Source organism: Arvicanthis niloticus, chromosome 2, assembly GCF_011762505.2.
Source record: "Arvicanthis niloticus isolate mArvNil1 chromosome 2, mArvNil1.pat.X, whole genome shotgun sequence".
NCBI classification, from domain to species: domain Eukaryota; kingdom Metazoa; phylum Chordata; class Mammalia; order Rodentia; family Muridae; genus Arvicanthis; species Arvicanthis niloticus.
Window position 1 is genome coordinate 120,237,248 of NC_047659.1, and position 21,693 is coordinate 120,258,940.

General features: G+C 46.6%; 1 protein-coding gene across 1 annotated transcript in view; it reads right to left on the bottom strand.

Moving 5' to 3' along the window:
- Acss1 (acyl-CoA synthetase short chain family member 1) overlaps window positions 1-21,693 on the bottom strand; it is a 45,982-nt gene that overhangs the window by 23,762 nt on the left and 527 nt on the right. The window contains exon 2 of the mRNA XM_034495084.2: window positions 13,100-13,196. Within this exon, the coding sequence (XP_034350975.1) occupies window positions 13,100-13,196 (97 nt within the window). The remainder of the gene's footprint in view (window positions 1-13,099; window positions 13,197-21,693) is intronic.

The following is a 21,693-nucleotide window of genomic DNA, read 5'->3' on the forward strand; positions in this document are numbered from 1 at the left end:
AGGAAGAGGAAGAGCAGAGAAAAAAGAAAGGAAAAAGAAAAAATAATGAGAGTCACATATCAAAATGGAAAACTCCCAAAGCTGCTATTTGCCAGTTAAAGTTCAGAAAACAGATATGCTTTCCTTATTGTATTTACCACAGGTGTATTGCCCTGTGGTAAAGGTACTGACCTCAACCTTTATCCCTTAGAGGGACGTCTCCCTGGATACCCAGTAGTGTCTGAGCAAAGATGAGGATATGTCGTGGAACAATGTCCTCTGGGTATAGCAGCCATTACCCTGCTAACTGAAACAGCTGTGAATAGCTGCAGGACACGCTCAAGACCTGGCCTTGCTGTTCTCTCATAGAAGGGGGTGATGCTGGACCTTCACCAGAGACTCTAGCCCCTCCCTCTTACACCACCCCTTTTTCCCTGATGTATGCAGCTCTGCCCTAGCTGCAGATCTTGGGAGCACTAGGATGTGTAGAGTTTGAAAAGTAGTCATGCATGCTGAAGTGGCACTTTCAGTGATGCAACAGTTTGGGGCGGATCCCCTCTGCTCCCGTAACAAACCCCTCTCCCATGCCTCTGTAAGTAACTCTGAGAAACTTACTATCTCACCACACTAGCCTGGAGTAGAGCTGTTGCTTTGCTCCATCTGCCATGAGAAGACATACCTACCCAAGAAAAGCTAATGTAACAAGATCCTAATAGGGTCCCCACACTTTGGACTAAATAACCTTATAAAAGAGTCCACCACTAGGGGGACTGCAGGCCCCAGCTATGATTGATGTTCCAAGCATCTTTAAAGGCGTCCCACAGATGGCATCATTACAGAAAATGGACTAGGGTGGGAAAAGAGGGAATACAGACATTTCCTTAGCTGCCCCCTTTTCTACACTGGTTCTTGCACCCTGGAGACTTCACACACATAAGGCAATCGCTCTATCACTGACCTGCACACACAGTTAACTTTATTTATTAAAACAGACTGTTTTAGAGATAAATTTTTACACTGTTCTGTGGCTAGAAGCCAGTGCCTTACACATGTTAGGCAAGCACCCTACCACTGGCTCACACCCTTAATCCTCTGATGACTCCTCAGCAGAAGCAGGCGCTCATGTGTCTCTTTCTCTAGAGGGAGAACATAAAATGCCAGTTTGTTCTATGTACGTTACAGGATCTAATCCTTGGCTCTAGGCAAATGTGACCTAAGGGTTTGTGAAGGCCCTGAGCAATCCACCTGCTCTGTGTTCACTAGCCAGTACAACAGCAGGAGCAGATCTAAGAAGGGTGCATGATCAACCACAAGGCAGCTGCTGCCCTTTGGGGTCCAGACATTCACTGGGGTCTGAGGTTGAGAGAGGCCTAGGAGAAGGCAGGCCCACCCTATGCCATTTGTACAACCATGCCACCCACCTGCCATGTGCCACCCTCCTTCTCCAGCCACACCTGCCTCCCACTGTAGGCCACATGGCTACCAACAGGCTCATCACCTTGTAACACCTCAGCCTAAAATGGCTGGTTCCCTCTCTCAAATTTTCATTTCATTCCACATTATAACAGCAATAACTAACAACTGTAGTGTGACCTGTACCCAAGACTATCCCAAAGCCTTCAGATAGAAGAACTTTTGGAATAGCTTTTTGTCACCAAAACAAAATACCTGAGATAATCACCTTAGTAAAAGAAAAGGTTTGTTTTGGGTTCATGGTTTCATACTTATTTATTATTTCATGGTTATTTCTATTGCTCTGGACCTGTAGTGGAGGCTCCAGGAGATCATGGTGAGAGTATGTGATAAAGTCGTCCACGTCAGAGTGACAGGGAGAGAGGAATGGGAAGGGGCACACTAAAATCCATCCCCTTCAAGATTACACCCACAATGACCTAATGACCTCCCAGTAAACTTTACTTCTTGAAGGGTCTACTCCCTTTTTGTTTTGTACCATAGGTTGCACACAGTACTGTCGACAGATGGGTCTCTCGGGGTGGCAGGGGTCGGGGGGGGGGTGTAAGGAACAACAGTCAAGACTTAAACTTCAACTGCCAAACAATCTGTGGGCTCTGAACTCTCTTTCTCCATACAAGGAAACTGAGTCACATGAAAGTTAAGCTGTTTTTGTTCTCAGAGCTATTCAACCAAATAAATCGGGGCAGGATATGAACCCAAGCATGCACTCTAAGAGCCTGGCGCTTACCCAGCTCCCCTCATGAACCCTGGAGCCACAATAATGTCCTTTCTTCCTAATATAAAGTGTCCCCCAAATTATGATTTCCCCCATCAGCATATTAATGTCATCACCATTCCCCTTGAGCTAGTTTGCTTTTAAATGTCTTTTTTGTTTTAAAGAGGACTAGGCTGAGCGGAGAGAGGCTATGCTTATATGTGTGATCATTGAGTTCTATTCCCCAGTGCAGAAGATAGGAAGGAAGGGAACCAAAGGCTGACTTGTTCAAAAGGGAAGTTAGGAACTAAAGAGATGGCTCAGCAGTTAAGAGAGCATACTGGTCCCACACAGAACTCAAGTCCAGGTCCCAGGACCCACACAAGGCCTTCACACTCGTGACTTCAGTTCCACAAGGGATGCAAAGCCTCTAGAATCTCTGGGCACCCCGACTCACATGTCCATACATGCACAGAGACACACACACAATGCTCGTCATTTAAAAATAAGTCTTTTTGAAAATGGAGAAGTTAGGGAAAGAATGGAATAAAGTCTACCACCTTGGAAGCTAGATTTCTTTGGATCAACAGAACGGAGAAGAGGTATGAGGGGAGAAGTCTAACACCACACTCAGCACCTTCTGCCCTTGGGATTGCCCCAGCCATGTCCAGGCCACATCCTACATCCCTGACCAAAGCCAGCAGGCAGTCAGCCAAAACTGTATTCCTGCAAGACAGAAGTATCCAGTCAGACCTGGAAAAGACTGCTCTCGTTATGGACTGATTTCCTCTTGCTCACCTCCTGTTTATGGAAAAGAAGTTCTCTTCCTTCCTGGCACAACGTGCAGCTCACACATCCCAGAGGAGACAAGTGCTAAACCAATAAGCACTCACGAGGGTCCCGCAGGCTGGAAGCCCAGTGAGCTGTAGGATCCCAGCCTAGAAGCCAGCAAAAACAGCTGGACCTGGCAGAACACTTCCCCCTGGCCTGCAGACTTGTTTACTGCTCCAAAACCACACAGGGAGTCCTTTTCCTAGTGAGATGTGAAAGTGAATGTAGCTATTAACTTTCTAAAAACATTCACTTTTCCCAGTGATTAAAAAAAAAAAAAAAAAAAAAAAAAGATTAAAAAAAAAAACAAAACAAAACAAAAAAACAACCCTGACAAACAAAAACAAAAAACAAACCCACAGGACACTTCCAGTTGCGGATTTGCAAGGATTTGCAGGGCTCCGTGCTACCTGGTGACGATCCAGCAATCACTCTGCACAAGTCCTTGTGGCAAAACAGAGAAACTGAGTACCCTCAGAAAGTTCCAGGCTAGGCACAAGCAGGGAGTCATTCTCCTCTGAGGCTTTCCTGTGAGTCCACAGAGCACTGCAGTTTGACACTTAAGAGAATGGTCTCTGGGAAATATTTATTCCAGCAGACATGGTCACCAGAATGACACTCTAGGAGTCAAATCTAGGCTGGGTGTTTTCCTTACTTCTTGGAGCAGCTTGGGGAAACATTTTACTAGGAGAAGGAGAGACAGCTCCTATGACCCTATCATGCTGGCAACTGTTCAAAAAGCAGCTTTCTTGGGAAAACAGTCTCATAGCATGACTGATTTAAAACCCCCAGAACAAGGTGTTGAAAGCTAAGTATGGAATCAATGCACAGACACTTAAGTAAACTTGCTTTGCAGCCGCAAGCAGCCCCTCGAAGCAGCCTTGTCCGCCTACCTCCCTGAGAATGTCTTTAAAAATAATTTAAATTAAGCTTTTTCCCTTCATAAAAAACTTGTCAGTCATGTCATCATTTCTATTTAATATCTGGGAGGTGGGGAAGAGCAACTGTATGCCTCTTCTTCCAGTTCTGACAACTCCTATTCCTGGTCACATGCCATCTCACCCTTGCTTTCACCCTCATGAGTTCCATGGAATCTAAGAGGTTGGGCCTACTGCACTTTGGGTTCAAAGGCAGAGAGCACACTGACACAGTTACCTTGGGTAGCCTTGTCATTTTGGTCAAGTAGCTCACCCTGGCTGAGAGGCTAGTACTAGCCCATAAATGCTGGAATCTTAACCAGGCCTGGTGCCCATTCTGCAGGCTCAAGGCTTCCTGGCAATTTGCACAAAGCATTTCCATTTGTGTTGGTGGGGAACGAACGCTGTTCCAACAACCTCATGCAAAACATTAGAATCATCCACCTCACCAGCCAAAGACCCAGACAGATCTTCTCTCCAGGCTTTACAATGTCCCCCAGCCCTCAGGTGCCACAAACCCTGCTCCTAGAGTTTGTTGTTTTACAGTTCAAGAGATTACAATCCTAACACAGAAAACAGGAGGCAGGAGGCAGAGGAAGCTATAGATACATTGCATTTGCAGTCAGGAAGCTCCCTGCTGAAGCTTCAGAGACATAAATGTGGTATGCAGCTCCTACTGTCTTTATACCCAGTCTGGACCCCCAGCCTATGGAATGTGTCTCCTACAGTTGGAGGGGGGCAGGTCTTCCCACTCTGTTAACCTAATCCACAAACTCCCTTACAGACAAATCCAATTCTGGGTCCTGTCAAGTTGACAACCAACACTAAGCATCACACAGGCAGGGAGTCTCTGGGCTGCAGAGCTGCCCCTGTGAAAGGCAACAGGACAGCAGATGAAAATTTTTTTCTATACCTCTGCAGAGGCCAAGCTGAGTGCAAACCTAATAATGACTTCTCCAGCTGTATGAAATTCCCAGCTCCAGAAGCTCTCTGGGGGTTAGCTGTAACCTTGAACAGTGACCTTAGGTCATCCACATCTGCTTCTGCTCAGACAGAGCGGGGGTGGAGAGACCACAGGGTACAACCAACAGGAGGAGGGCTGCAGACTAGACACAAAAGAGATAAAGGACTTTCAGGAGGGCTAGGTGGCAGAACCCTCACAGGCTGTCCTCACCATCCCAAGGCTGTATCTTAAGGCATGGCATGCTGAGCTCCCCCCCCCCCCCATAAGAAATGGGCAAGGATGAGGGAGTGAAAATGTCCCTGGGGAGGAGCATAGGATGTAGTGGGAGTTGTGGGGGAGGAGACCAGTTTCACATTTCTAGGTAGCAAGAGGTCTGTCTGATCCACTAGTCTGCTGTCCTAAATGGGACCCTCCTGCCATGGGGCCACAGGAAACCACAGCTGCATACAGCAAAGCTTCGAGTCAGGCTAACCCCTAACCGATAGTCTAGAGGCTGCTGAAGCAGGAAGAAAAACACAAAACAGGAACAAGGAAGCTCTCCACTTCAGGCTTCTCAAGCAGGGGCAGAGGTTATGCCCCTCCCCTTAAAAAATGAGTCCCTCTTCTCTCTCCCTCAGTTGAATGAAGCCTTTCCATCTCCTGAAAGCTGTCTATCCCCACCTGCTCTTGCATAGCAGAAAAGAGGTCACAAAGTGGAGACCCAGCTGCAAGGGAGGTGTTTGTTCTGTGTGCTCTTCCAGTTGAACCTTGGCCAGGTTTGCCCAGAGAGAAACCTCAAAAAGGCTCCCTCAAAGACATTTCTTGAGACATAAATAAACTTTCTTAGCAGTCCAAAGATCTTTCCAGCTAAAGTGTAAACTTCTGCGACCCTTGGTGTGCCCAAAGGAATGACAAACAAATGCAGCAGCATTCATATGTAAGGAAATTCAAAACATCTTGCAGCTTCAATGTAAGAAGCCAAGGGCTCACTGAAAGGTTTCAAATCCGTGTATCCAAGACTGGAGAGATGGCTCAGAGGTTTGGGTTGCATACTGCCCTTGCTGAGGAACAAGGTTCACTTCCCAGAACTCACCTGGCAACTCACAACTAACTGCACCTCCAGTTCCAGGGGATCCAATGCCCTCTTGTGACTTTCATGAGCTCATGCACACATAGTGTAAATACATATTCTCTCTCTCTCTCTCTCTCTCTCTCTCTCTCTCTCTCTCTCTCTCTCTCTCTCTCTCTGTGTGTGTGTCTCTGTCTGTCTCTGTTTCTCTCTCTCTCTCTCTCTCTCTCTCTCTCACACACACACACACACACACACACACACACACACACACACACTAAGTAGACCATGGCACATAGCACACTCAGCACTCATCTCAGTGTGGAAGAAGAATGATTTCACTTTGCAGATGAGGAAACTCCAGTCAGAGGTGATGTGTGCTTGATCACACATCGCTGGGGAGAAGAGAGACCACGGAGCAGGCCCACTGAAGACCTTGACTCAAGATTACCTGTTCAGACCCCTCCAAGGCTGTCTTCCTCTGTCTCTCAGAGACCCAAACCATCCCAGATCCTCCCCAACTGATGTCCAAAGAGTGACTTCCTGTCTCCTATCATCTCAACCCAAAGAGACCAGACCCTTCTTGTCACATTGGAAGACACTCAGGGTCCAGGACAGAATTAGGTTCCTAGGGAAGTGGCGCCAGCTCAAAGTTCCCCCACCTCTGTGCTGACATTAGTATATGGTATAGGTCATCCCTGTCAAATGGACAAGGGGAGCCCCACCCCACCACCACAGTCTAGACCCCATTCTTCACTTCCCTGTGGCTGTAGAGGAATTTTAATCTGGCAGCATGGCTGCTCTGGCAAGTAATTTCACCAAAGACCTTCTAGGTCTGTGTGGTCCAGTTGGAACAACATACCTTTAATTACTCTGGCTGGAATACAGACATGCCCTTAGTACACACCTTTAATCCCAAACAATGAAGCTAAAGTTACTTTGTAGAAGAAAGCAGCCATGTTTAAATGTGACATCTAATTGAGAGCCAGACAAAGTGACAAATCAGGGAAAGATTTGACAGAATGAAGAAGAAAAAGGACCAATAAGATGAAAGAGGGAGAGGGAAGGAAACCAATAAAATGAAAGAGGGGTACGGGAGAGGGTGATGGGGGCCGATGAACATGAGCAGAGCATAATAACATGCATATAAGAAGATGGCATAATGAAACCCGTTATCTCATACACTGAAAAAGAAAAGCCGATCTTAAGGCCTGTCATTTGGGCTCTGATTCAAAGTCAGGCCTCTGCAGTGAGCCTAAGAGAAGAACTGTATTAATTCAGACCTGGTGCCTCTCTCCTGAGGTCATGTTTGTGGACTGCAGGGCCTCAGTCAATTCCCTGACTTATGCCCTCCCCAGCCTAGAAATCTGGGCTGAAATCCTCAAGCATGGCAGGGAGGGGCCCACCAGCCAGGCAAGCAGAGTCCCCAAACCTACCACAGATGCACTGGAGTTTCTCCACATGTACTAGGACTCCCTGCAAAGCCCACCTGAGGTATGCAGGATTACCATGTGAAAGGTACCCAGGGGTGAGAAGGGGCACTGCCTGGGTGCCATCTGCCCACCTCCTTCAAGAAGGACCAGATTATCCATGCCATGGCTGGTGGCTTCCCTCAACCACTGTCCACAAGTGTAAGGGGGCCTCAGCCTACTGCTTCCCTATGGTCACACAGCCTACTTGCTTGGAGTGGACATAGGACATCCAATCTGAACTCCAACCTCAAGTGCCTCTGGCAGAGTGTCTCAGGGAACTGGCTCCATTTGTCTCATTACACTCGGCTCTGAGTTTATGGCCATATACAAAAGGCCATGTGGAGTGGATTATACAGGTCAGGGTACAGAACACATGGCCCTGAAGGGCACAAGTATGTCTACCCACAGGCAAAAGCTGATAAGTCACTCAGGGCCTGTATTCTCAAAGGACAGTGCCAAAGCATAAAGCAAATCTGTCCCTACCCATGCTGTGGGGAATGACTTAGAAGGCATGTGTGTGTTTGCCTCCATGCTGGTCACACTGTGGTGACTCTTTTGAGTTCCCAGGATAGGGGTGTTACTCAGGGCTGACCCCCAAATTACTGGGTAAAGGTGTTGTCAGTTTACAAAACCAGATTACTCAGAAAAATGACTCAGAAATACACATGTTGAGAGAGCATAGTAGACCCAGTGGTGAGAGGCACTGGCACCTGAGGAAGGTAACACAGTAGTGTCCATCCATGACTAGGTAAATTCCAGGCCAGATGCTGACATGTCTCCTTCCAATGGGCTTCGTCCCAGGATCCATCAAGCCCCAGAAACACCTGCTGACATGGCCCTTAGCACTTGATGTGGGTTCATGGCACTGAACTTGCTGATGCAGGGTTAAGCTGTGGCTCCCCACCCACACAAGGCATTTGCCCATAAACGAACAACATCATCTTTCTGAGTCCATCTCCTTATCTATAAGATTTGATTAAGAACTGTATCAGAAAAACATCGATCAATAGTAATTGGGGCGCTAGGCAGAAGAACTGATAATATGAAAGGAAAGAAAATAGGATCTTAAAATATACAAGCAAGTACATTGGAATCAGTAAATGGGTTCATTGCAGGTAAATTTCATATCAAAATAGAAAACAAGTAGCCGGGCAGTGGTGGAGCACGCCTTTAATCCCAGCACTTGGGAGGGGAGGCAGAGGCAGGTGGATTTCTGAGTTCGAGGCCAGCCTGGTCTACAGAGTGAGTTCCAGGACAGCCAGGGCTACACAGAGAAACCCTGTCTCAAAAAGAAGAAGAAGAAGGAGAAGAAGGAGGAGGAGGAAGAGGAGGAAGAGGAGGAGGAGGAGGAGGAGGAGGAAGAGGAGGAGGAGGAGGAGGAGGAGAAGGAAAGAAGAAGAAGAAGAAGAAGAAGAAGAAGAAGAAGAAGAAGAAGAAGAAGAAGAAGAAGAAGAAGAAGAAGAAGAAGAAGAAGAAGAAGAAGAAGAAGAAAACAAGTGCATACAATCTATTCTCTGGTCACACACATGTTAGAGAGCTTGTACAAGTTTGAAGTGTGACTGTGACCTATCCTCCAGAGACTTGTGTGTTTGAACAACAGTAGCAGATGTTTCCTAGCAACTGGTTCTGTTTAGAAACATTAGAAGGGAGAACCTTGCTGGAGGAAGTGGGTCACTCAGGAGCAGGTCCTAGAGGTAATAGTCTGGCCCAGCATCCTTCTGGAACTCTTTATGCCTCCTGATGACTACATTAGGTGGCCAGCTGTCTCACCCTCCAGCCACCACAGAACAGCCCGCAGTTATTCTTTCACCAACATGACAGACCGTACACCCTCAAACTGTGAGCAGAGGAAGCCCCTCCTCCCCTCATTTGCTTCTTGTCAGATATTTGGTGGTGATGATAAAAATGCAGTAATGATATTACCACAGCTTGCTTTGAAATGCACCGGAAAATAGTAAGGATGCACAGACAAGGCGTGGAGATATCACACACTACAGAACAAATACTGTAAAATTTAGGTGGTGTACTGGTTCAAGTTTTTCATAGAAAATGTTGAAAATAATAATAATTAGCCTTATTATTCTTATCTAATCAAATCACAGTCTTTATAAAATAATTCTGTCATGGTGTTTGGAACAATACTCCTGGTCAACCATTGATCATGACTGTTGCTGGCTCTCATTGGTTATTATTGCAGTTCAGTGCACATGTTCATTCAGCTCAGTCTCTTTGGGCTAACCCCGCAAAGCCATTTTCACTTCACTGACAACCCTATATTACAGAGAGGGAAGTGTTGCCAGACCATCAGCCAGGAGGATATTCTGAACCAATGAGGACCATAGGTTCTCAAAAATCAGGACCAAGGTCACTGGTGCCAGTCTGCTCCTGTGCAGAGATTCTCTCTATATATACACGGGTCACCTGACACTCCCAGGTCCTGTTTCCTTGCAGATGTCCAGGCCATCTGTAAGCTTCCTGGAATCAGAAAAACATACCACCCACATCATTCATTGTCATTCACAACTACAACCCCTCAGGGTTCTGTCTGGTTTTCTTTGCAGCACTGGGTATTACATTCAGGTCCCACTACTTTACCGCATAGCCATATCCACCCTTGTATTGTCTTTGTGTACAGTTTTGGGGTGAGTTGTTTGTGCATGTTTGTTGAGACAGGCTTTCTAGGTAATACATGTTGGCTTCACACTTGCTGTCTTCCAGTTTTCTATTACAGGTGTGCACCACCATGCCTGGCGATACCGAGTTCCTTTAAACGCTCAGGGTTACAGTGTAGCTCAGTGACAGGGCACGTGCCTGGGATAATCAAATGTCCTAAAATTGATCCCTAGCAGCAGAAGAACAACTACCAAAAAGAGTCTAGAGTCTGGAGTTTAACCTTTGAGTCTACAAGACTTGTGACCACCCCACAGGGGAACAAAAATCACTTTATTTCAGAGGCAGTCTGTCCACTGGTATGTATGTAGCAAATCAAACACCTAAAATGGCCAAGGAAGGCTAATTAGAGACCTTCGTACATTTGGCTCAGTTACAGAGCGAGTGTAACACTTTGCCCAGCAGCAGACACAGCATCCCGTTCTAAGCCATCAGAGACCAAGCACAGTGAACTAACTCTGCATGTTTGCAGAGGGGCAGCTCGTTTGTACTCAGAAACGTGTCTGTGTGGCTGGGAGCTACTTTACTCCCATCAACCTCAGGTCTCTCTTGACTTTACTGAGCTGGCTGCAATCCTGAGCATTCTATGTGGTTAACCTTCAACCATACATTTCAGCAGCTCAGACTCCCAAATACCACTGCATCAGGCCACAGGGCATCCCTAGTGGCCTGCATACAAACAGTTCTAAGCACACCTGGGGTGGGGAGGGAGGGAAACAATGGTCCTTTGGGCAGCATTGGAGCGGGACCCCAGCTGTCTAGTTAGTGCCTCTGCCCTGCCACATGTAGCATTTGTCTTTTAATGAATGACAGTGCCCAAGCAGCTGCCCCTTCTGAGATGGATGTATATTGACATTCAGATGGAGGTAGACCTGACATCCTTACAAAGCAGCTGAACTAGACAATTCCTATGAGCAGCATTCCTCAAGCTCCATTGTACAGAAGCCATGTGGGCATCCCCTTATTCAGGCTTCTAGCAGTAAGGTGCTGTTGGTCTGTGGGCTGCATGGAGGCTGAAACCAGGTACCAGAGGAAAAAGAGGGAGAGGAGTGGCAAAGTATGCCACAACCCTCTAGCTGTGAAGGGTACACAATACGACAGATGGCTGGTAGGGAGGGTTGACAAAGGCACGAGTGGGCCAGTAACACCACCAGTTGCTACAGAAGATTAAAAAAAATCACCTCAGGACTGGAGAATTGGCTTAGTGGTTAAGAGTGGTTACTGTTCTTGCAAAAGAGTCCAATTCCTAACATCCACACCAGGTGGGCCACCTACCTCTACCTCTGGGTTCCAGGACTTCCAATGCCCTCTCCTGGACTCTCTGGGGACCTGCACTCTCATGCACATACCCACACACTCATGCACACACCTATACGCATATACACATGATTTAAAAGATAATTAAAATACCTATTTTTTAAGTCACCTTGCTTTCTACAGCCTTTGAATGGGATACCAGGGTTCAATTTGGTCTGTAATAAAACTGGAATTCCAGAAGCACATAAGAAATGAGTGCCCAGTTGCCCCTGAGTTACCTGAGCATCCACAAGTAATTGTTACACTCAGAGCCCAGGCCTGAAACTGTTTCCATGGACACTGCTCCTATGTCCCGTGCACTCCCAGGTCCCAACTATCATACTTTCTCCCTGCCACCGGGACATGGTATTTCTGCTTATCAGTTGGATCTCAGGTTAAACATCCTCAGAGAGACCTTCCCTAACTATTCAACCTGAAGTGACCTTCTGCCAGGCTTTGGAGATTGGTTGTTATTGCAACATTCTCTAACCAGTAGCAACGGATAAAAAGACATGAAACAAACACTTGCTAGACAACTGGTTGGATATGAAAAGCCTGAAGCTACCTGGAGATGAATAATCATACTTGGTGGACCTGAGGAGAAGACACAGAACACATGACTTAAGTACATAGCAGGCCAGAGACTCCCTTATAAAGATAAATTATGTCTTTAGCCAACAGGGTTTTTAAATGATTATTATTCCTACTAGGGATGGAACCTGAGGTCTTATATCTGCTAGGCAAGAATGCTCTCATTGAGTCACACATATGACAAGCTAATTAAGACATCAATGAAGAGGCAATAGCCTCCCTGTTGTACAACAGCATCTGTTGTAGCACAACCCAAGGCTGCTTCAGACAGCCAGTTATCCAAGGACCTATCAAAGTCTATGGCCATATCTCCCTGAATGTTCTCTACTTCATCTAAAACCTTGATGTTTCATCACACACATGGTACTCTGTGTCCAGATAGTGTGCAGATTCCATTTATGAAATCAAGGAACAATAACAGTCTTTAAAAAAAAAAAAACTTTTTGAAAAACGTGTATAAATGATCACTCCACCCACCATCCCACCATAAGATATGTAGAAAAAGGCCAAGTAGCAGGCATCGATAACAGGGTGATTCTTTGTTTCCAGTTTAAACCATTACAGGATAACCGTGGAAGATAGGATGGTATGAGGAACCCTGGAGCTAAGCTGAGTCAAATTAAGATCCACTACTGGGTGACCTTGGGCAGACCACTTAATCTCTGTGCATTTCACATGAGTGACAGGAGACACAGGCAGTAAGTGCAGCAAGGATGCCGCCCACAGTCAGGCTCTGGCAGCTCTTAACACCGTGTATGAGTTTGCCTTGTCTTATCTAGGTACCTTCAGCTCAGGGTTTTTGTTAGACTGAATAAAACTAGAATTCTGTATTCTCAGATACCTGCCGCAAACTGTCTTGCCCAGATCCTTTCCTGAGATAACACAACACCCCCAAAACTGAAACATCTCCCAGTGCTTAGGTAATTCCATGTCCTGAGCCAGACACAGCAGCAGAATCTGGCCAATGCCTCTCCAGTCTCTAACATCGCTGCAGAAATCTTCCGACATCAGACATCACCAAGCAAACACAGAACCAGAGTCCTTTCAGACTAGAAAGTGTGTTAATAGTCACAAAGGGGCCATGCACCTTCCCCAGACCTAAACTGCAGAAAGGTCCAGGTCGTGTTTTAGGTGCTGAGAATCCCAGGTGACACACAGTACCTGTAAGTGATCCTCACTTCCGTCCCAGGTTCATCTCTTTCCCAGATCAAAGCTATGGTCTCAGGAGACTTCTGCACATGCTGATCCAGGCAGTTGACTATGCAAAGAAAAGTTAACAGATGTTATTCCAGACGCTGTAGAGGGGTATGCAATAGGATTGACCTGCTGTGGTTTGCTATTCTTGCAGAGAGGGATCTCCTCCCTGTCAGGAAAGAGTGATGTCCACAACTGCAGAGAACAGAGACAATCACTACAAACATAATCCATCTACAAGGTGACCTTCCACACAGACTCTGAGGTAGTCACATCATTCCCATGGTCCCCACACTGAACACGTGTGGCATCACCACCCAAGGCTTTAGGTAAGAGGTACTAAGCTGGACATGCCTTTCAAGAAAGTTCTCCCTTCCCCCTCTGTTACCCAAGCTCAACTCACATGACTTGCTGGAAAAAGCACAGGGTCAGTAAGCTTGTTTACCCTAAACCTGAGGATTAGTGGGCTCAGTTATGCTGACATTCCTGTTCACTGATCATTTGATTTTAATGGTGAGCTTAATTCAGGCCAGTTTGTGCAATACCTGCTTCTACCCAAGCATATTTCCACCAGGGGCCTCCAGGTATTTAAAAGAAATCTTCTGAGGTAGACCATGGCAGGTGTCACATAATGTTTTTTTTTTTTTTTTTTTTTTTTTCCGACAAAACACTGGGGCTGAAGTTACCCAGACAAGACAAGCCTCCTCACAGAAGCTAAGAGCAACTTGGGATAGAAACAGTAACGGTCAGAGCCTGGATGTGAACAGCACTCTTGGGGACCCACCACCAGTATTTCTCATCCCTGGTGTGAAGTGCAGAGACTGAGCAGCCCGCTGAAGGTCACACAGTAACAGATTTCACTCGGACTAGCTCCAGGTCCCTCACACGGCCCTCCACTCTCCTTGAAATGGTCCGAACAGGCAGCCAAGAATTGCTCTGTGCAGTAGATTAGAAGAAAGCTGAACCCAATCTGTGGCAAAGGGGAGAGGAGATATGAAGAGGTGTGATCCACAGACAGAAGAAACTTAGAACTGTGCAGAGCGGGGAAGCGGGCGGGCAGGCAAGAATAGGCAGACCCTACAGAGAATGGAAAAACAAGGCTGTTGGGGAAGAAACTAGCAAGCTAGCTTCACAAATGTCAGCTGAATGTGCTGCCAGGCTGAGTCTAGCTTACTGATGTGGTGTGTGTGTGTGTGTGTGTGTGTGTGTGTGTGTGTGTGTGTGTGTACACAAGTTTTCATCCTAAATCACGACTTCATAGCTTGTAAGCAGTCAGCAAAGAGGTCAGCCCTTGGCATAGGGCCATGTCCCCAACTGCCTGGTGGTGGAGGTGACTCTGAACTGGCCATGACAAGTTAGGAAAGGTCACCAGAGAATCAATGCTGCGAAAAGTCATGAAGGAGAATCAGGACAGGACTGGTTAAGAACAGGAAGACTGGGCTGCTTCTGGACACCTGGGAGCTAGTGATAAATTCAAGTCCTTCAACCACCTATTCAAGTTGAGAAGCCACAGGGATGTGTACCTGTATTCTCCCCCCAGGAAACCTCTGCTCTAACCCACCCTGACTTTTGTCACCTTGTAGAGTACACTGGGTCAGATACAACAGGAAGCAACCTTATAGAAATCCTCATGGTAGACCCACCCAAACTCAAGTCATGAAGCTACAAGAAGGGCTTAGACCCCACAGAATACCACCTGCTCCCATGATAGCCAGGGCACCAGGCATCCTTCTTCCTCAGAGAATGACTGACTAAACAGAGACCCTCAGCACCACACAGCCCAGCAAGGTATCTTGCCTGCTTTATACCAAGAAGGCAGGCAGGCTGAGACAGAAGAAGACGAAGGCCAGACACAGGTGGAGAGCATTATGGTATAGCTTGGTGGTCCCATGTGTCTACCTCTTCCTGGGGCTGAGAGATGGCACAAACCTAGGCAGCTCAGAATAGATTCCCAAATCCAATGTCGTCCCCCCCCCCCCCCCCGAAGCCTCCCACACAGAAAGATGCTGGATAGCTAGCTATCAAGGCCTCCAAAGATACTCCTCTCCCTGTTGGACAAACTAGGCCCAAAGAACTACCTTTGCCCCAGGGCCTTTGCATTGGTTTTTTTTTTTCCCTGCCTGACACTGCCACCTCTCCAGTACATGCTATATCTCTCAGCCTATATTTCTCTCATTGTACATATTCCTGTCTATGAAACCCATGCTTCTCACTCTTGAGTGGTATCATAATCCCCAAAGAACTTGTTAGCACATAGAGGCCTACGCCCCATGAAGCGCACCAGCCCCTGGCAGAGACTATACATTTTAAGCAAACAGTCCTGCTGCAGCCTGTCTTGGAACCACACAGTGGCAGACTCGTGTGTTTACATGTACATCCACTGTATATGTAGCTTCCGGATTCTGTGGGATTCCATTTCTTTTTCTTCCTGGTGGGGGGTGGAGGTAATAAAGGTATTTGATAGCCCTGTGTGACACCTGGCCATACCTTATTGGCTGGCAACCTGCAGCTGCCTAAAAAAATCTTCAGGTCTGGCTCCAGGCCAGCCATCCACCCTAACTACAGACAATGCCCTTGTCATTTACTTCAAGTCTCAGCTTTTTAATACACAGGGCAGTATAGCAACTCCCTGACTCTGGTTGAGTTTAAGAATTAGTTGCCCCCAAGTGCATCATAAGATTGGGTCTGAGGACGTCACAGGGTTCCCAAGGAACATGCCAACAGAATAATCCCATTCCTTAGAGCCATCACACTATGGGTCCTGACAGAACCATGGACCTAAAATTCCATGTTCTTACTGGGTTTTTAGTAAATACTACTCTACCCCTACCCCTGCTTCAGTTACAGGGAAGAATAGAGGGGGGCAAAGAGAAAAGGAAAGAGGCAGGGAGGAGAGACAGGAGAGAGGGAGGCAAAGACGAAGGGAAAGGAGTGGGGGGGGGGGAGAAGAAAAGGGAAGTGAGGAAAGAGGCAAGAGGGGAAAAGGAAGGCAGGAAACGTTGGGGAGAGGAAGGAAGGAAGACACGGAGGATACTCTGCATATACACAATCTCTACATGTAAGAGAAAAAGTAACTCATTCCAAAGAACGGGCAGTGAGACAAGAACATTCCACCTTCAAGCATTTACAGGAGGAATTGGGCCAGGGCCCAGCACAACTCAAGGCACAGCTCAAACCCCACCTCCTACTTTATGCCTTTCAAGTGCCCAGCACACAGTGAGCCTCTGTCCTCCCACCTCTCGGTTGGCCTACACCATGTAACACTTCCTCATTCTGCCCAGAATTCCCCATTCTGGGGCACAAGGGCCATAAGGCTCCTTTCTCACGGGACTGGTGGAGAGCTGCAGACCTTCACCTGCCCTGTGGGAACCTTGAGCATATCACCCCAGATTCACTTGTTCACTCTGTCAAATAAAAATTACAGGAGATCATTGTTTTGGTCTAAGCTCTAACACAGGCCAGATTTAAAAATCAAAATGGAATTGTTCATGTTAAAGTTCATATCGCCAAGCTGAAACATAGCTGTTTATCAGACCTTTGGAGAAATCATGATCAGAGGCACAAAAGTTGAAACCAAACTTTCAGTGTGCCTTGTGGTGAAGTTCCCACGCCTATATGCTTATACAGAAAAAGAAAGGCACAGCCTGCGTGAGCTAGCTGTCCATTGTTTTTACAATGACCCATCTCCTTGTCCTTACCATTCAAGGGAGGTGGCTGAAACAGCCAATCAGTTTTCTGATCCCTATTGTGATTTCTTAGCCCTTCTCTGGCTATAAAAGCCAGCTTTCAATACTTGATGTATTTTATGAGACTAAGTGTCGTCCAACTGCCCGTGTTAAAGCACATCATGGTAATTCTTCCAACAGTGGATGTGTAATCTATCTCTTTGGGTCACTCAGGTGCTATGACAGTGGGCATTTTCCACTGTTTCTGAGGTTGGGCCTTTGTGTCTCCAACTACACAACAGGACCATTCCATGTTTGCGTTACTAAGAGTGGGATATGGCCCTTAAAAACAGGGTGCGTGCTCAGCCATGGGCTCCTTCTCGGTGACTGTAGCACACAGCAGCCCAGCCCAGATCCTAGCACAACTTTATATGAACAGTTACACTAATGCTTGTTACTGGATCAGAGATCTGTAATTTTATTAACAACACACACACACTACAGTGTTATTACTTCTATTACAAAGATGGCATACAATAATGTAGTTTTCAAACTCCCCACCCCCAATCCTACTGCACTAGGAATGGAATGCAGCGTTTCCTACATGCTAAGTAAGTGCACAAGTACTAGGCCACACCCCTGATCCAAAAGCTCTGATTGGTTGTTTAAACGCGCACACACCCAGCTCAAATGTAAGCAAAGATTCGAGCGTCATGAAAAGAAACTGGGATTAATAAGTACATGAGGATTCACAATGGCTTTCTTTAAATAGCGAATTTCCCTGGCACATTGTGAGAACTTTTGTTCCGAAAGTTACATTTGCCAACTTTCCAGAAGCAGCTGCTATTTAAAGCAAGTCATGCTTCTGACGACTGAGAAGAGTTCGGATTCTTCCAGAAGCTCTGCCTCATGAAACCGGAGCTGCGTTTTCATTTGGAGTTCCTTAAAAGGCTTCGACAAGCTTTATCTTCTATCATCTCAGCATCTGCCTTGTCTCTGAGTCACAGCCATCGAGGAAAGAGCATCCGCAGCGTGGTGCAGAGTTCCTAACGCGGCTTGAGGGCCTCGGGTGGCACTCAGTGGCAGAGCACCAGCCTAGCCTGTGTGAGACCCTGTGCTCCATTCCCAAAAGAGAAACAAACAAACAACAAACAAACAAAAAAAAAAAAACCCAAGAAGTCTCTCAGTGCTCAATGGATAGCTAAAGTTAAAAATTAGTTTATTTAAGCCAGGCATGGTGGTAATGTGCATGGTGGTAATATGCCTTTAATTCCAGTACTAGCAGGCAGAGGCAGATGGATCCCTGTGCATTCCAGAACAGCTTGATCTACGTAGTAGATCTGAGACTTATTGCTGAATAAGCTCACACTTTCTAGCTCTTTCTGAACTCTTGTTGGCTGGTCAACTCAGCTATTCTGGCTCAAACTCTTCTCCAAGTTGACTGATTCAATCTGGCTTCTCTCAGTTTCTACCTGAATTGCTCTGTTTGGCCTCACACTAACTTTAGTAAGATGTTTGAATCTTCTCGTTCATTCTCATTCTCTGGCTCGTTCTGTCTTCCCCTGTGTCTAGCTTGTTCTCTCTCCGCAACCTGTCTCTGTACAACTGTCCTGGTAAAACAGCCTCCCTCCCTCTCCACCCTTTCTCTCTCTGCACTGCTCTCTTAAGTAGCTTCCCTTTCTTCTCTCTTCTCATGAGAATTAGACATATCCAATTCTGTCAAATCTTTCTCCAATTTGTCACTTTGTCTGCCACTCAATTAGATGTCACTTTCAAACGTGGGTGCCTCCTTCGACAGGCTAACTTTACCTTCATTGTTTGGAATTAAAGGTGTGAATTCCAGCCAGAGGGATTAAAGGTGTGTGCTAAGGACTGAGCCACACCTGGACTAGAAAAAGGTTTTGTTTTTTTTTTTTTTTTCCAGTAAATAACACAATCTCAACATTCACAGTGAGATGGAATATCCTGCAACAGGGTCTGTTTCAGATGGGCACAATCCTCAGCAGCACTCCTGAAGGACAAATCAAGGTGACTGCTTCCCCAAATGCTTCATTAATAATTAACAGCCAACCGTGGTTAGGGCTGCACTGTACTAAGAACAGTGTCAAGAGCTTTAATCTCTTAACCTAATCCTAACAAGATCCCCCGCAGGGTGTGCTGAGAACAGCATCTGGTAGGCAACAATGGCAACCAAGTACCCTCCCCACCCCAAACAGGCTGCTCAGAAGGAGCCTTCATTTCTTCTTGAGTCTCTTGACCCTCAGGACACAAAACCTTCCATGAACCTAGCTATTATACTGTGAAAAGCTTTTGTGTGGTTTGCAAGACAAGTTTCAGTTGAGCCCAGCCTGAAATCTCCCTTATCACGACTGTATGACCCATTCTCGGGAACCGGGACGAAATAACAAGGATAGCTATTTTTACAAAACAAGCAAACAAACAACTATTTGGCTCATACATCTAGAAGTTCAAGGCTCGCATCTGGTAATGTTGTTTTTGACAAGTGTGTCCTAAGATGAGGCAGAGCATCATATGGCATGAGAGAGCCATCGTCTCTTCTGGCCACTCCCTCTTTTAAAACACCAAGATCAGAACCTTCTATCTCAACCCTGATAACCTCTCCTAACCAATCCTAGTTACCTCCCTCATAATAGCTGACAATGGGGACTTTACTGAGGAGCTTAGGGGATGAACCATATTCTAAGCATAGCACTACGCAGGCCCCAAACTAGGAAGAGAGACATCAGGGAAGGGGAGAGCAGGCGACCCCGTGGGCCCTGTCCAGAGTCCTGACCTAAGACCTCAGAGGGTAATAAAATGGTCATTTTCCAGCAGCACTGCTAAATTAGAGTATGGAACAATGATAACTACAATAATGTTCCAGGACACACCGCTCAATATAGTTCAAATATAAGGAAACATGTGAAGCACAATGCAGTAAGAATTAAGACCTCGATGCAGCTCAAAAGGCCCAGCTGAAACCACCAAACTGTGTTGTACCAAGCACCTGCAGGGCTTGTCAATCACAGCTGGAAGATGCCCAGCCACAGGGTTTGAGTGGGCCCCTAAATTTGCATCTTTAAAAGCTTCCTGGTCCATCAGCATTGGTCTGGACCTTTGAAAAGCATTAGTCTGGAGATCACAGAAAAGATAATAGTGCCACTCAATTCTTTTGGAACAAATTGCCATTATCACACATAAACAGATCAGGTCCATAGAGCTCAACCACTTAACAGCTTTCTAAGTGGCTCCCAGGGCAGCTGTAGTCTGTCCCCTGTTCATACTGTAACCTCTGGGGCTCCCAGGGCAGCTGTAGTCTGTCCCCTGTTCATACTGTAACCTCTGGGGCTCCCAGGGCAGCTGTAGTCTGTCCCCTGTTCATACTGTAACCTCTGGGGGTTGCAGAACGGGCAAAGGGCAGAGATGTTACCAGCAGATAGAAAGCCAGGCACTAGGAGAAGCTGCTGCCTTGCATCTCAGTTTGGTGAAGTTCAGCCTCTGGCTCACATAGCTCTAAAGGTAGAAGAACAGAGGCCAAGGATTCCTAGAAGACTACACCCAAGCCTCACCAGAAGGCAGATACCACTCCTTATCAGCTACAAGCTTGGCCGTCCCAGCGGCCTTGACCTCTTAAGCTTGGAGTTGTTTCCAAAGAAGCCACCCACTTTCCTTCTGCAAACTGCTTTACTCACTTGAAAGATACATTCTGCAAACGCAAGAACTTCTTAACCCAAGTTCAAGAATTTGCTGACTCAAGTCTAAAGGCAACACTTATCTAGTAAGAGGCTCATTTAGATTAAACTTGCCAAGTAATATACAATATGGGGGAAAAATAACTGGTCCAAAGTTTCTTTAAATTTTTATTCTTAAAAAACAGACACTATAATTTCTGAATATATTAAATCAGAATTGCTATGGCTTATTAATCACCAGTAAGTCTGGACAGGTTAGGTATCACCCAGCACTGTGGCACAGACAGCATAAGAGGCTAGTATTGCTTCCCCATTTTACAAAAGATGCACCAAAGTTTAATAAGAGATAGTGAAACTGCAGACACCAGATTCCACCTCTAACTTTGGTCCTTAAGCAATGCATCACCGTTCATCTCGTCCTGAGGACCTTCAGTTCCTTTCTTAGGCATCTCTGACCCACCCAACCCTCACTCCCATCCCACAGGAAGGCATAAATTCCCACCCCCCTGCTGTGCAGCAGAAGCTCAGCCTGTCAGTCCATCCCCTCCTTCAAGTTCTCACTGAACGAAACGGACTTCTCAGTGCCTCGGTGTATGTCCCTGTCTCCAGCCTTAGCAGAATTCAGGCTTATCAGAAAACTGACAGCTAGGGTGACTGATGTGTCTCATTTGGAGATCGAGGGGGAGGCTAGTACATAGTCCAAGCTGGCCTTGAGTTCAGCTCCTCTTGACTCAGAAGGAGAGCTGGGGTTGCCTGCCTTGCCACTGTAGACGTTTGTTTTTGGGGTGCAGTTCTTAGACCCAGAACTTCCTGCCCACACTCCCCTACAGGAGGAGATAAACAGTTCCCTCCCAGGGGCAGGAGCTTTCTTCTTCCTGCACCCACCAAGGCTCTGTTTACACTACAGGGTTTGTCCTCAGGGGAGCCGCGAGCCCTAGCATCCACAGCTGCTGGTAGCAACCTACATACTTTGCGTTTACCCTACTGATCTGGGGTCCCCTGAGCAGAAAAGCCTGGGTTCTTGGAGCCTAGGCTTTCTCCACCTCGGCCTCTCTGGGATCGTAAGCTTTGTGCCCACCGCGCTGGGGATCCCAGAGACTAAAGACTGAAGACAAAGCCTCCCAGAATCTGCGTTAGTGTAGACCACTCTGAGGTCAAACCCGGTATCCTCAGTTTCCCGCTACAAGACAGCGCTGCAGATTTG